The 16,639-nt window shown below is 45.9% G+C and overlaps 1 protein-coding gene across 7 annotated transcripts in view; it reads right to left on the bottom strand.

Moving 5' to 3' along the window:
- SEC14L5 (SEC14 like lipid binding 5) overlaps positions 1-16,639 on the bottom strand; it is a 765,028-nt gene that overhangs the window by 213,198 nt on the left and 535,191 nt on the right. For 6 of the 7 annotated variants that reach the window (XM_069646047.1, XM_069646048.1, XM_069646049.1 and 3 more), the window contains 2 exons: positions 13,728-13,757; positions 4,189-4,378 (listed from right to left, as the gene is read on the bottom strand). In XM_069646047.1, coding sequence (XP_069502148.1) covers positions 4,189-4,378; positions 13,728-13,757 — 220 coding nt within the window. The remainder of the gene's footprint in view (positions 1-4,188; positions 4,379-13,727; positions 13,758-16,639) is intronic. The other variant, XM_069646053.1, reaches the window with a different exon arrangement.

Genomic DNA, 16,639 nt, shown 5'->3' with positions numbered 1-16,639 from the left:
AAAAGACACCCCCTTCCTCTGGACCCAAGCCCAGCACAAGGCATTCCAATGATTAAAAACAGAGTTTACTCAAGCCCCTATCCTTGCTCAACCCAATATTAATCGACCATTCCTAGTGGAGACGGATGCCTCTAACTACGCCATAGGAGCAGTGTTAAAGCAGGAATTTGAGGATAAATTAGAGCACCCCATTGCTTACCTCTCACAAACCCTAACTTCCAGCGAGACTCATTACTCTGTTTTGGAAAAGGAACTGTTGGCCATCCGTCAAGCCTTCCCCGAATGGCGGCATCTACTTCTGGGAGCTAAACATCCTGTCCAGGTCCGTACGGACCATCGAAATCTTTAAGTTCTGCAATCTATGGAATGTAGGAATAGCCGTAAAGCCTGTTGGGCCTTCTTCTTTGGCCAGTACCAGTTCCACATCCATCATGTCCCTGATTCATAGAACATAATTATCGACGTCCTGATTACGAAACTCTTGAAGATCGGGCCTACCCAAAGATGTTTCCCCACACAATTTGTGTAGCTCAAGCAGTCAGTCTCCTGGAAGACATTCAAATGCAAACCCAGTCCTCTGAAATCTGGAAAGAATTCACAGGAAAGAATCAATGGAGTCTAAAAACTAGAGACAGATATTTGTTCAAGTACAATGCCCTGGTCATTCCCACACAGAGACTGCAACTATGGATTATTAACCTCTGTCATGACACTCTTCACTCCGAGCATCGTGGCGTCACCAACCCCCTTCGTCTCGTACAAAGACAATTTTGGTGGCCCAAAATGAAAACAGACATTCAACGGTACATTCAAGCTTGTGCATTCTGCAATCAAAACAAACATGATAGCAAGAAACCGGCAGGTCTCCTACTTCAACCTACACTACCCTCTAGGCCCTGGGAGTTCATCGCTACGGACTTTATCGTGGAATTACCACCATCTAGGGGCTATACAACAATCATGGTCACCATTGATTTATTCACAAACATGGCCCATTTTACACCATTGTACAAATTGCCATCTTCCTCAGAACTCGCTGGCATTTTCCTGGAACATATATTTCGCCTTCATGGACTCCCTTCCAAGATCCTATCAAATCGAGGACCTCAATACATCTCTCAATTCTGGAAACATCTATGTCGTATTCTAGGAATCCAATGTGCTCTCTAATCGGGTTATCACCCACAGACTAACAGAGCTACAGAATGTGTAAACCAGACCCTGGAACAATACCTTCGTTGTTTCGCCACCAAGGTACAGGACGACTGGTCACTCCTTATACCCGTGGCTGAATTCACTTACAACAACTCTGATCATTCGGCAGTCAAGACCAGCCCTTTCTATTGCAGCCAAGGATTCCACCCGTCAGTTCTACCTTCCATTCTCCCACATCCCACACCTTTACCAACAGTTGACTCCTGGATTGAAACTCTCATCAATGTTCACAAGGAAGCCAAAGAACATTTAGAAAAGGTCCGGACTCACGCTAAACATTATGCGGATACCAAAAGAAGACCAGGGCCTTCTTATGCCATCGGTGATCAGGTCTGACTGTCCTCGAAACTACTGCCTCGACATTTACGACCAAACAAACTAGCCCCCCGTTACTATGGACCTTTTTCCATAAAGGAAATCATAAACCCAGTCTCATTCCGGCTCAAGTTACCAGACTCCTGGAAGAAGATTCATCCAGTTTTTCACACTTCTTTATTAAAACCTTACATCCGATCCTCCCGGAAATCCTGCAGACCCAACCCTGTGGTTGTGGACAATCAGCTGGAATATGAAGTATCCAGAATATGCGACTCCAGGTATAAACGGGGTCAACTTCAGTATTTGGTTGAGTGGAAAGGATATCCTCCGAGTGAAAGAACCTGGGAACCACTTTCTAATCTGAATACCCCCCAATTGCTCAGAAGGTATCATCTCATACACCCGGGCAAACCTGGTGGAACAAGTTTTCGGAGGAGGCATGCTGTCATGATCCACAGAACGCATCCCTTTTGGACTTCCTGGTCCTTGTCACAACGGGGCTTGCACTCTTTGATACTTCCAACACGGCCGTCTAACGGGGTACGCATTGTACCAGCTTCCACGTCGGACGTAGCACATTCCACAAATAGACCATGCCCCCGCGCGTCTCAACGCTATCGCTGGTAGTGATTAGACGTGTGCTCCGTAGTTCGCTGAACTATTCTCCTGTCCTTGGTTCCCAGACCCTCTAATTTCCCAATTCATTCCTCCCTCATCTCTTACCTTGTTTCCCGGATTTCGTGTACCTCCTTCGTGTACACTTCCTCGCTTCCTGGACGTCCTGAGCATCCGAGTATCCTGGAACGCTGAACGCACGCTGGAGTCAGAGAAGTCTCGCGCGGGCTTGTACAAAACCCGATCCGTGCGCAAGAAGACTTCCTCCAAGAAATCTTGCAAGGAGCGATCTCAGGTGAGAAGGGGGGAATTCCGTGACACCCTTTTTCTATCCTTGGCTACGAGGGGCTGGATTGCACCCCTGTGCTCCCCATGCTCTTATCTCGCCACCGGACTCCCTTCCGAGCACCTCGGGAGATTGGGGGCTGGCTGGGCGTGGGGGTTCTAATCCCTAACGGGCTGGGGGGGCTCTAATCCCCAACGGGCTCGGGGGAGAGGAGCTGCACAGAGGGATCACCACATCTCTGCGCCCCCTGGTGGCCAAATGCACTTGTCTTTCTGATCATCTGATTAATAGTGATACTAAATAGTGTCATGCCTAGGCGGCCTGCTTGGTCCCTGTGGGGAAGGTGGAGACATGTGGGTATACACGGTCTCTACTCACCCAAGATGGCGGCTGGTGTGCTGTGTAACAGTATAGTCTTTTCCAGCAGTCATATTGGCCTGGCTCTACCCCCAACAAAGGTGGAGGCTTATCACTGTTCTTCGCCCGCACAGAGTCACGTTGCTTCTCCTATGGATGCCACACTCCGTAAGTTTGTTTAGGATTTACTTACTACCTCTATCCTGATATATCTACTGGCGCCCTTCTAACCCTGTCACTATCTTATCTTCTGATAGTTATTTACTCTGCTCCGCGGAACTCCGACAGTATCGGGTCTCATCTGCTGATCTACATGAGAGATCGAGAAACTCTGTCTTCTTCGGTACGAGCTAGACAATTCTTTCTTGAACCATTCAGTATAAATCCAACCGTATCCTTACTTTCCAGATCCTTTCATTCCCTTTACAGCTCGGACACGGCAGTACTCACCCCACTTCCATTCTCTACCTGAAACTTCCGGTTTTGATTCTCCGACCACAACAGGCTTCCTCTATCAGTGCTACACAAGAAAATGAAGTGCTGGGTATGGTTCCCTGTTCCTTCTCTTTGCATCCTCAATATCCTATCGTTCCTCCCTCAACTCTTACTCTTGTTATTTGCTTGCTACTTTAGTTCAGGAGTCCTGCAAAAAACCCAGAAAACCCTGAAAAGACATCCCGCTGAGAAATTAGAGAGCCATTCGCAGCAGGTATTGGATTTCTTCCCATAGGCTATCAGTATGCTTGCCTTACCATACTCGACACTGGTTCTCTATTTACAGCTACACCACGGGAATTCCCAATTCAGACGACCGTGTGAAAATTGAAATTAACTCCTCCTCTGAGAAAGGATTCCTGGTGATTTCACCTAGGGTTTTTGTCCCCACAAGTGTTTCCCGAGAAGTTCACCCCCTCTGTGCCATTGTAGCACAGAGCAGGAGGGTGACTAGGTAAATTCTCCCAGCAACTGGACTGCGACATCTGAAACACGTCGGTGAGCCCTTTTTGTTACCCATATTTGTGTTATTAGTTCAAAGTGACACTAATCATTACAAATAGTGTGGTACAATCTTTGTATCATTTAGTTATTTTACTTGTACTTGTCTCTTAACCATCACACTTGCAAGAACACCCTTGCACTCACTTTTGGCTGTAAAGCAAGGGGGTTTATTAGTGACTTTCAATAGCCTGAGACTCAGCTGAGGCTAATCCGATCTAATTTTGGCTGTGAGACATGGTTGTGTTTGACTGCCAGCCAACCCCAGTTCCTCATTTTCTCCAGGGGGGTATGAAAAGCTCCTGGCATCAAGACAAACAATTAAGTGTAACAGGTGCTCTGCAGCTCCTAAGGGGACACAACCTCTGGATACAAATACAAAATGTTGAAGGATGACTTACCTTTGTCGTGGTAATGCCATCCTCCTGCGTAGTATTCTTGCAGGACAGCTGGAGCGCTCCAGCTCTGTAGGATGTCATCCACCTGGTGCTGTTTGCGCCAGGTCAGTGACTGGCACAGCATCTCCCGTGCCTTCTCCATGTTGAAGTCCCGTGCTCTCAGAAATCGTAGTATGTGCTCATCTTTAGGGATCTGAAGTAGATGGAAAAACACTCATTATAGAGATCACAGAGATTTTAGCACACAAGTCACCCTCAATAGCCGTACACAAAATAGCATGACAACTCATCAAGGAGAGGGCAAGTGTGCACACTTTATTGAACTTTTTAATGATTTATTGATGATTGCATCCAAGGCCATATGGTACATGGTTCCTTTGGCTTTAGACATCACAGCAAAGATATATGGTCTACTGCAGGGGTCTGTAACCTGTGTCTCTCTAGACAGTTTGCACCAAGCCTCCCTTGATGCCTCACCATAAACTATGCTGGCAATGGCTGATGGCAGCTGTAGTCAAAAACATCTGGACAGCCAAGGGTTACATACCTCTTGCAAGTGGGAACATGCCAGCTGTCAATAAGGAAGGTCTGACGTATCCTGTTTACTCATTTCAACAAGGTTTTGTGATGCTAGGCATATCACTTTCTCTTGCCGTGCCTCAGTTCCCCAATCTAACAACATTCTGAGCACCAGCATTAATACCTGCACCACCTAACTCTGGTGCTAAGGATACCATTAACTGTTGTGTTATGTTATTTACAATTTGATACAAAGCCCCACGCAGTGGGGCGGTCCAAAACACTGAGCTAGTGGAAGAAGGGCACAGAAGAGGTATGGGGGAAATCCTCAAGCAACACCCACTGGGTCCCTAACCTAGGGCGAGGGATTGTCACATAGATTCTCATATGCCCATACACCCTATTGCTATCTATGGTAACAAGACAGCTATAAAACCCTATGCAGCAGTCACAGGAGCACCCAAAGCCCCACCATACCCACAAACACCCATGACCACCAAGAAAGTAGAAACCGCCCCCGCCCCGGGGCACCGGGCCGTGCCGCGTGTGGCTGTCTGTGGTGTCCCACGGCTGCCGGCGCGGGACGGCCCCGGAGCGCGGGCCCGGAGGAGTCAGAATCCCTTGAAGATACTACTTATCTTAAGGTTAACCCTCTCAGAAAACCATTCCAGCTCCTGAAATGAAGTCCTCCCAAACAAAGTAACAACCTTTCAAAGTCAACAGCAAGCAGGAAATACATTTCTTTCTTTAGCAAAGATACCAGGGGAAACATTTATGATTATGAGTAATACTTGTGCAGATCACAGACGTTTTGCAGATACAAAGTTATGTTCAAACAATGGGAAGTTCACTCATGCAGTCTGCAAGCGGAAGGAAATAAACAAATACTGTTCTCTTACTCTGGCCAGTGTTGTAGTGGATACACATTTGCTGTGACAAAGAAATTGCAAGTATAGTGAAAAGCATCACATACCTACCAGAGGGTTTTCTGGCTCTAGATGTACACTCAGACAGCAGGGGGGGGCCATGTTAAATCAGAGAATGGCAGCAGAGGTTCATGGGTGATGGAAGTAGATCTTACACATGTCCAGGGACCCTCTGTAATCCAAGATGGCAGGAGGTCTTAATGTAACCCCTTGCCACATTGCTTCATACCCACATGACTTCAAGCACATGGCCCAATCCCAACACATGATAGCCCACTCTACAAAGTTAAATCAATTTCTCTAAGCACCACCCCAGAGGTGACAAAAACAGGTTAAAGCTTAGTGTGACAGGATGGAATGCTTGGGAATGAGCTGGAAGAAGGTGTTTTGAGGAGAATGGTGAGCCAGTGGTTTAGTGAGGAGAAAGGAGGTTGGAGGAGAGAGTTGGAGGATGGCAGAGAAGAGCTGAATTGGAGGTGGAGAAGGGTTTCAATCAGTAAGGAATGTTGTTAGAATAGGGGGATTATTAACAGGAGAAAGAGTCACTTGTGGGGAAAAGTTAAATCTGGAGAAGTTATTAAAGGAGGAGGGGTACCATCTAGAGAGAGGTACACTAGTGAAAATGGCTTCTTATCTCAAAAGAGTTGTCAAAAACTGTATGAAGGAGGTGGAGGGTTGTTATCAAGAGTGGAATAAATAGCAAAGGAGATGTTGGCTGGAGACAAGAGGCTGAGGAAGACAGAGAGAACAAGGAATGGGGGCATATATATAGACCAGGGCCCATTAGAATCCCAAGAGGGAGAATTGCTTGAGGGAGAGATGGAGCAGGGTCTGAGAGAGGCTACCAAGAGGCTATAGAGAGAGAGCTCTAGTGTTGGATCAAATAGATGACCAAAAAGACAAGGTAGAAGGAAGTTTTTATGATTCATTCGTTCATTTTGTCATTTGTTATAGCGCCTTTAACCATAATTATGGTCCCAACGTGCTTTTGTTTGAACGCCCTCGGAGGGACAGGAGTCCAAGAATTTGGGAGGTGCTATTATGCATGTGTGCATTTCAGCCATTAAAGATATGCAAGGTTGGCCAAGACCCTGGTAGTCACCTATTTCTAAATGAAGCGTGTATGGGGGCAGCAGAGGTATACTATGGAGTAAAGGGGGGATAGTGTTTAAGGAGATAGAGGGTTATTTGGGAAGCTACAGTTTGAATTTGAATTTTAGGCAGTAAAAGTAGCTTCATTCTTATGGTAATAGTGTTTGTGTTATATCATCATTATGTTTATTTTCAGAAATGCAAATTACATTCCATAAAAACAGTACAAAATGCAGGATACAATACAAATGGTACAATAAGGACAATATCTATAAAATCTCTAAAAAGACCCCAAAACAGTTCACGTCCTAACACATTAATGATCATACAGATTCACTTCTCATGTCATACTTTTATGCATATACGTTTCCTCAGGTAACAACCCACTTCGGGTGAGTCAGCCCACAATAAATATAATAAAGCAGGCCGATACTGGACAAAACCCATTTCAAGCAGTAAAGGCTGTAGGACAGAACCTCTCACTTTTGCATATAGAGGACAAAAAAATGCCAAGTGTGCAAGATCCTCGTATGGGGCATCACACAGAAAGCAAGACCGATTGGCATCCACCCCCTGGCCACGCCGCCACTACTGCCCGTAATGGAGCACAATCAAACCATGCCCTAATTATGAGTACATGGTGTGTTGGAAATTCTGCCCACAGCAAATACTTCTGAACACCAGCGGACATAATGGTCATTAACCCTATGGTCTTAGGTTTCAGCAGGTCCCCACTTTCTCTATTGGAGCTCACATGCTCATAGAAACGGGCGGTCCACAATTTTATCTCACCTCGGGAGAGCACACTGGGGTGGGATCAAGTGTGTAGTGTTAATTACCCTCAGTTGTTTCATAATGTGACACAACCATGAGACCTTACCACCAAAATCTTTAGCAATCATGGAAGTGATCAATTCATGAGTGAGAATAGCTCTTTCATTGCCCCAAAGCCTATGCCAGTGCAGGACGGGCTGCAAGGAAACCACATGCCCGATTGACCTGCAGACCAACTCCATGTATACTCCATAATTCGGAGCTGACATTGGCAGGCCCAACAGTTTCTTGAAAAAATGATTCTCCACTATTTGAACAGCTTCAGGGTTAGCATAGCCCCACAGCTCCATACCAAATCTGAAGTATTGTTCCGGGTTTGTTCAGGGTTCAACTTCTTCTGTTAGCGACCACAGTATAACACCATTGGGGAGTGTCACGTCAGTGTGGTGATTAGTGGAGGAACCAATACTCCTACCTCCTTGGTTACCAAAAGAAAAAATATTATGGACCACACATTGACTGCGCCACACAAGATCCAATTTGAATTCAAAATGTTTTATCTGTTGTAAGCAATTCAAACAAAACAATTTTGCCCATTAATTGTTAACACGTGTTTCGGCCTCTCCAGGGTCCTTATCAAAACAAAAAGATTTGGGCAATTATATCATGTCCATAATAACAATGGATTAAAAAAAGTCCTGGTGTAATCCCTTCTAAGAAGGCACACAGCACTCCCCGCGTTGGCAGTGCTGAAGTCTGGCTGAAATCTGGCCACCGAGGCTGCCTTGCCTTTGTACAATTTGAGCAATACGTTGATTGGTCTGGCTCTAAACAGGATCATTGCCCTGGTAACTCCCTGCCCCCTTCCCCAGGGCCTGCTTGAACCATACAGCCTGTTTTCATATATGGGCAGTGGCACAGAAACTGGCAGGAAATCTGACCCCAGGTAGTCGAAATGATCGACCCTGGGGATCACATTGCTCTTACAATGCATAGCCCTAAATGTAACCATGCACCCTCCATTCCAACAGAGCATTACTGCTGACTTTGCTACATTTACCACTAGGTCTAACCAGTCCATAAAAACAGCATAGTCAGAGATGAGGGACTCCAGAGCTCTCGGCGTACGCGCCATCAGGACAGATTCATCTGCATATACAAGAACTGGCAGAGACCGACCACCTATCCTGGGTACATCAGGAGAAGTGTTTGTAGAGGCCATTAATTTGCTAGCATAAAAGGAGAGGCGCCAGGACACATCCCTGGCACACCCACAGTTCAACTGTGAAAAAACATGTACAGTGTATATTGGCGCCACTCCTTACAATCGCATGCGTGGATTCATGCAGTCTGGCCAAAAGATTCACCAAATCTGGAGGGCAGTTCAGTGACCTGAGTACATCCCACAACTTCACCTTGTCAAAAGCCGTGCTCAGGTCCATAAATGCCAAATAGATAAAAAGAGAACAAACAACTCAATTACCCCTCTTTCAGTCCACCTCGATAGCTTGTCAGAAAAGGACTTATGGATATGTTATCTATTTCACATATCCTATACGAATCATGGGTTGCCAAACCATTTACACATAAATTAATAAAAATGTATTAATTTATGTGTAAATGGTTTGGCAATCCATGATTCGTATAGGATATGTGAAATAGATAACATATCCATAAGTCCTTTTTCTGACAAGCTATCGAGGTGGACTGAAAGAGGGGTAATTGAGTTGTTTGTTCTCTTTTTATACATTGTACCCCTGGTCCTTTTGCAACTTGATCCCCTTAAACAAAAAAACGGGACCGACCCAGTATTTCTCCTGCCAAATAGATAGGCATTTCCCTTACATAAAGCGAGTGTGCGGTTACAAGATAGAGATTGAGAACCTGCGCTGCCGTGCCCAACCCCGGCCTGAATCCCAGCTGAACCTGAGAGAGAACCCCACTATTCGTGTCCCATTTCTCAGGGTGGGCCAGAATGGCATAACCTAGGATTTAAAAAAGAGTCTAGAAGCGATATAGGCTGTATGATGTGTGAGATGCCCGGGGTCCCTTTTTATAGATCGGCTGGATTGCGCTAGGCCATGAGGGAGGTGCCGCACAGATAGCATTAAAGCCCTGGCCCAGAACAGCAGGCCAGAAATCTGGAGCCATGATAAACAAATCTGCCGGGACATTATCTGGACCTAGAGCTCGGTTACAGAGTTGGCAACCTATAGCTTTCTTAATCTCATCCACCAAGAAAACAATACTTGTCTCATTGCCGCCAATAGCCTTGCACCCTGTGCTACCCACAGTAACAGGACCACCGTGCTCAGTCCCCCGACAGGCACTATGTAAGGAGGAAAAATGTTCCAGCCAAGTCTTATCAGGCACATTGCTGACCGGGATATCTAAGTTATATTATATAGGGGACCACGCTGGGCGATCTCCCAAAAATGTTTTGTATCATTGTCCCTGGAAGCACCAACCCAGGTATCCCAGCCTTCTGCCTCACTGGCCCTTTTCCTGGTAGCCAGAACCCTCTTATAACGGGACCTGGCACTAATAATAGCATTTTTAGAACCCCGTGGGCAGCTTAGAATAGAAAGAAGGTTCGACTTGGCTTCAGTACACTTCTTATACTGCCCTTAGCCATGGTTTCGCCACAAGGACAGATTTTTAAAGGTGCAAGCAGCAACAGGTGTGGAAGATCAGCCCATCCTCCTCCTCCGCACAGCTAGCACTCCCAAGTCTGAGGCAGAGACTGCCCTTAGCTGCAGTGTGCGAGAGGAGAAAGGGGTTAGCTGTACAAAGAACAGTGTCTATTTCCTGGGTTCCATCTTTGTACAAGCAGCAGTGCTACATTTCACATGAGATCTAAGTGCTTGATGAATGCATAAAACTCACACTCTGAGAGGTTCTTAGAGTGAGAGATTACCATCCCTAGTTCCTTCTAGTGCCAAAATAAGGACCACATTGTATTATTACATGTGGCAGCCAGGCCCATGATCCTGTGCTTTTAGAGTTACCTGCCGTGCCAACCACGAGCAAGGGGTCCGAGGTGCCTGGTAGTCCTCCTGTGGGATGATCACTGTGATTTTCCCAAGGTGTATTTTAAGTTTGATGCATTGCCCCCCTCCAAGCCCATATTAGTGCAATATCTGGCCCACTGTCAGCATTTGTTCTAGGTGCGAGTTGCTGGATTTACCTCCTGATTCCTCCATGTGTCCTTGGCGTACCACAAGGAAAGTTGGATGTCGGAGCAGAGTGGATGAAAGGAAAGAAAAGGCTAGTAGCTGACAGATGGGCAGGTGGGGGAGTATGTGCGGGGGAGGGGGCTGCAGGATGAAATGTGTGTGCGATAGGCAGGGAGTGGGCGTGGGAGGCAGGGGATCAGGAAGTCAGGGGGAACAGCCAGGTGTTGAGGGCTTTCCTGAAGGCCAGGTGATCCTCTATGAGGCGGAGCGCGAGGGGGAGAGAGTTCTAGAAAGTGGGTGCTAATGGCGCCGCGGTAATAGCGGCGTAAATGGGTGGAAAGTCACCATATGTACCTCCAGCTCAAAGCTGGAGACAAAGCTGGGCGACTTTCTGACTAATAGCATTACTGCTGCATTTCTACCGCTGCGCCCAATTTATGATGAGGCCCAATTTCCCCTGTACATAATACTAGTTTAGGGGAGCTTTCCTTCTATTTCGGTTATTGAAAATAAACCTTAGTCTTGAGAACTGCATCTCGGTGTCAGCTGCTTCGAGCCTCCCACACAGCTAAATGCTTACACATTATAAAGTGCACTATCTCCTCAAGAGGTATCTTGGTGATGACATTTTCTGTTGAGAAAGTGGCCGGCCATGCAGCCAAGGATAGTTGAATGAAAAGCAAAGATTCTGGTCTTCACGGGTCCCTTTTGTCAGACCCCAGAGCAGTCCTCCCAGCTATATAGAATCATGCCCGAGTTCCTGAATTGATCCACTAGGTGGCAGGACTTTCTTGACTATGGACTATAAATCAGAGAGGAAGAAAGTCACTAACGTTTTAGAAAGTGGACAAGGGTAGAGAAGATTATTATCTTTCTTTGTGGGGCTCATTTAATACCTTATATGACTAATAGAGAAGTAGGGAAGAGAGGGGGAAGGGGAAGAGGGAGCCCCCCTTTTTTTCTCTTCTTCTCTTCTTCCTTCTCTTTTCCTTTCTTATTGTTTCATGTGTTGTTTTGTATGTTTATGTGTGGAAAATTGTATTTTGTAGATGCTTTTTTTCACATGGGAATTGTAATATGCTGTGGTTTTAAATGGTAAGGTCTAGTATGATTGTAGATTTAGATGAATGGTATTATAGTTGTATAGATATTGTTAGTTACAATTAATTGTATTTGTTTTATTTTGCTGAAGCCTATGTGATGGATATGTATTTTGATGAAAGCCTAATAAATATTTTTTTTTTAAGAAACGAAAGTGTACCAAAACCCACCTTTTCAAACAATTGCACACCTCCTAACCCTACCTCTTACCACTGGTCATGAAGCACAACCGTAAGGCAGATCTGGAAGACTTTAAACTGTAAGCTTTGTTGCTTGCTTGTAGTTCCTGCCTCGCTGAGACCAGACCTCCTACATGCAACTCTGCGATGGAGGATAGCTATGTGTTGTGTGTTCACCATGCTTTTAGGAACTTACCCCCGCGTTCCCAATGCCATGCTGATCTGAAATGTACTAAGACTTGTAACATTGAGCCCCTGCCTGCTCCCACTTTCCTCTTGAAGTGCTACAAAGCGACTTTGTTCGCAGATAGCGTCATGCAAAACACCAATACATACAATAAAATAAACATATATACTTGTGCACCAATGCACCTATTGTTTATTGTAAAAGTTGGGCAGTGTGTCGCCATTGGTGACCCTGGTAGACTTCATTATGTCTCCTAGAGAATTTGAATGGATAGAGAAAAAGTTAAAGCAGTGCCTACTACCATAACAATAATGCAAGTCCTGACGTTTTCAGGCGTTTATGGTTGATTTTTTTTCAAAACCCATTCACCGAAGTCTCCAAAACCACAGTAAAACTATTGCAAAATAACATCCCAAAATGACAGCGGATCTATGAAAAACCAGTCAAGAGCATATCTATATATTTTTTGTAAATCATAAATAATTTCTTCCAACTACACATTTACAAAAAAATATTATTGAATAGCATCGTGACTCGCATGAGTGGGTCATCCAAGGAAAACAAGAACAAAAAACCTAGTAAAAAATCAAATTATGGGGGCCTCAGCTTTGGAAACAAATACAAAAATAGCTACAAACGAAAAGCATCTGCACACAAGCCAAAGATGTAGAATGCAGCCTGTTGGTGTACTGTTACTATTAACATTCAAACCATGGTAAACTGTGGATGTCGTCATCGAGCTTGCCTTGGGCATTGTCAATTTCCTTACCACGTTAAAGCATTTTTGTACCTTTGAAACATCAGTCTACTGCTATTGATAAGAAGCAATATTTGGTGGCAGAGATTACTGAAAACAATAATTACGGGTCTAGGCTCACAATTTGTGACCATGTTTTGGTCCGCCACAGTAATTCTGCTGCAGTTATTCCTATGGACTCCAATTAAACGGGGACTAGTTTAGTTTAGTTTAGTTTATTATTTGTATAGCGCCGCCTGGCCCTAGGGCATCCAGTGGTAATACCGCCGGACCAAATGGAGGTAACGGTATTTCCATTTGGTGGTATCTCGGTGTATTTACTGCTGAGATACCACCAAACTTATAATGAGGCCCTAGAGAGATGAGAAAATGTGGAAGAAAGAGAGAAAGACAAATAAAGCAAAAGAAAAGGAGATGGATGCCCTAATGGAAATGTCCTTTGACTCAGCTGTTGCATGTTGGTTTATGACAATGGTTTGTGTACAATCTGTGGCACAAACACGGTATCTTCGAATGGTTAATGAACGATGAAAGCATATACACCACCCCACTACAAGGCACAGAATGTCTCAATTCTATGTCCTAGGCATTCCGTATTACACACCAACACTCCAGGTCAAGAAGAGATTGTCCCCACTAGGAGGTACAGGTCTTGGCCAGGACCAGTAACACACAGGAAGGTCCTGGCCTCCAAGGTAACAACCCCTCCCACTACTCAATAATGCAGGCCTTTCCCACACCCCTCCAAGACACAGGTCTTCCACACTCCAAGACACATTATCCAAGACACAGGCTTTCCCCACTCCCGGGCTTGCATGCAGCACGATTTACCTTCTCTGGTTTCCACTCTCCAGCCTCAGACTATGGGATAAAGACAGGAGTGTTCGGATTAGTTCTAGATACGAACCTGGACACCATTATTAGATCTCAGAACAGACCTGGGTTTTGAAGATGCTTAATATTAATACATTCAGATTTTTAAAACATATTCCTGGAGCCACTACTTGGGTGGAAGGAAATCCAGATCATATAACATGAGGCATGACTGCACCTTTCCCACACTTACCGGATGAGCCCATTCTCCAGCCCAACCCATTACAATAAAGCACTTTCGCAGTCATCATAGCTAGGAGGAGAGCATGCAGAAGGTTTACCGGACGTTGACCTACTTGGTCAAGTGCCTTTGCAGCAATGTATTGCAAAATGGAAGGCTCGAAACTCGACATTATTTGCACCCACATATTCTTTTCTGGTTCATTGTCTGGGGCGTAAAAACAGTGTCTATTGGGTTATTGCTTACATGTGACAGGTCAATACATTAGAAACCCTCGCACAAGGCAGTCGTAGTTGGCTTGACTCCAGTTATCTGTCTGAATTCCCTCCTCCCTTCCCTCAGTCGCTGCAACAGGAATTCTAAAGTCTGTAAAGTACTTCTTACTTGTAAAAGCACTTCAAATTCAAGAGATGGTGCATCAGACACGAACGCAGGCTATTTTTGAGGATTCAACATCTACGTCACCCTTAAGATATGTTGCACTAAACAGCAACAGGGTCATAACTGCATGTGCCACCTAATCCATCACGTTTTAAATTTACGTACATATAGCTAAAAGAAGCTTTTTGCACTATAAAATACAAGTACATATTGAAACAGGCATAATAAAAAAGACAGAAAACACCTATCACAATTTACATCACAGTCTTACATTTTGATAAAATAATTTCATAATTTCACTACACACACTTCACTACACAGCAACAATCAAAACATACCACACATAGCCTCGCACAACAGCACATGACGGCACCCAACCGAAAAGGACACATAAGCTCAGCAAATGGTGTAAACCGAACTGAGGCTGCCAACAAACAGCATTTCACAGCTCTCTTGCCTTTCTTCTGCTCAGTCCTACTTACCTTCCTACCCTCTTCCCTTTTCAGATCCGCCAGAGCGCCAGGGGACCACTCTGGTGGCGATAGTGTGTGGTATAAATACTCTTTACAATTAACATTAACATTTTCTACCATTTTTTGAAACAGGCCTTTTCTCCCACGATCTAGGAATCTCAAATCTAGCTGTGTTCTTCTCATTGTCTACCATTTTGAGAACTAGAAGGAAACATCTAGGAAGTATAGGCCCAGCAGGAAACAAGAATCCCAGGGAGGAACCCATGATCCCCTACTTAATCTTCCCTAACCAGGGGAGGGGGGCACGCCCCGACCACCCATGTCCACATACCGCTAGCCCACAGAGGAAACTTAGGTAGGTAAGGACCCCACAAGGAATGAGCAGGGAGTGACAAGAATCCTCTAACCTAAACATCGCCAACCCCAGGGGTGCAGGGGAGGCATGCCTGCATCGGCCAGGTACAGGTACACATAGCACTAGAGTAATACAGAGGAAAACTGTCATTCCTCAACATGCCTGCCAACTGGGCAGCCAAACAACAATTCCAATCATACAGGATAATCATAGATGTTGAGCGCAGAAACGCAAAGACAAAGAGGTAAGGAGAACCTGCTAACCTAATTCTAAAACCTCAACTTTACGCATACACTTCTCACACAGAAACTCACACAACCACTTCTCTGCACAGCAACCCGCACGTACTGTTGCGTAGTGACTACGCCGTTAATACGCATGCACGAGCGGGACCGAGGCTCGCGCATGCGTGGTGTGAATAAAGACGGTCCTCGGGCAGTTGGCGTCGGGGACCCGAGCAGACCACACGTCTCCCGTGTGGTTCCTCTGGCGTGTATGTGTGGCTGCGTGTGAATGCAGGTGGGGGCCCTGGCCAGCCCCCATCATTCCAACATTGGCGACGAGGACGACTCTGGAGCAGTTCTTCTCTGCTCCGACGGCGTTGGAGGCAGGGAACGTTGCTCCATATCGGCACGGACATACACGCATGGCCGGCGGCCATCTTAATTCGCAAGTGGATTGCAGCGGTTGCGGCCCTGGAGGGTGCTCGTGTGCCGACTGCAATCCCCTGAGCCCTGTTGGCAAATTTTTGGGACCTTCCACAGCCCTAGCCTGCTGCAGGGCTGTGGCACACAAAAAAAAAAAGGAAACGTGCAGGAAGAGAGCCCTGGTGAGGGTGCCAGGCACTTCTTCACACGTGGACCCATTGGGCTGGGTTCCACAATCTTTCATCTGGGGACCAGGTCTTCGTTTCACCTGCAGAGGATAACAACATCCTGTGAGTACTTGACACTGCTATTGCCATGGGTGAGGAAGAAGCAGAGGAGGGTGCCCTGGCCCCAGTCCCACGCAGGATGCACAGCACTTTGGCCCCCATGCCCGAATTTGACACCACAGGCCCGCCATCCAATTTGGGGTCGAAATGGCTCCTATGTGTTAAAAAACTAGAAATGTTTTTCAGGGCCTCAGGGGAAACGGATGATAAGGCGAAGATCGCCATCATAGTGTACTCTGCAGGGACGGAGATCCACAGAATATATGACTCTCTCAACATCCCGGTGGTCACATACGACGCCGTGAAGCAGGCTCTTCAAGACCATTTTCTTCCCATGGTGAACGTGGACTTTGACAGATTTGTCATGTGTGCTGAGAAGCAGCTGGAAGACGAATCGCTGGACCAGTTCTGTGCACGGCTGCCCGAAGTGGAAGGTCGTTGTCCGGGAGAGATTGACAACAACCGGGTGCGAGCAGAAAGGGCTGCCCAGAACGAGAGAGAGACTGCCCGGTGAAGATTCCCGGAGAAGGCGATTGCAGTGGAGGA

Source organism: Ambystoma mexicanum, chromosome 2p (genome assembly GCF_040938575.1).
Source record: "Ambystoma mexicanum isolate Mex_15411 chromosome 2p, UKY_AmexF1_1, whole genome shotgun sequence".
Lineage (NCBI taxonomy): Eukaryota > Metazoa > Chordata > Amphibia > Caudata > Ambystomatidae > Ambystoma > Ambystoma mexicanum.
Note: the sequence above shows the minus strand (reverse complement) of the source record. Positions and strands in the feature narration are given on the sequence as shown.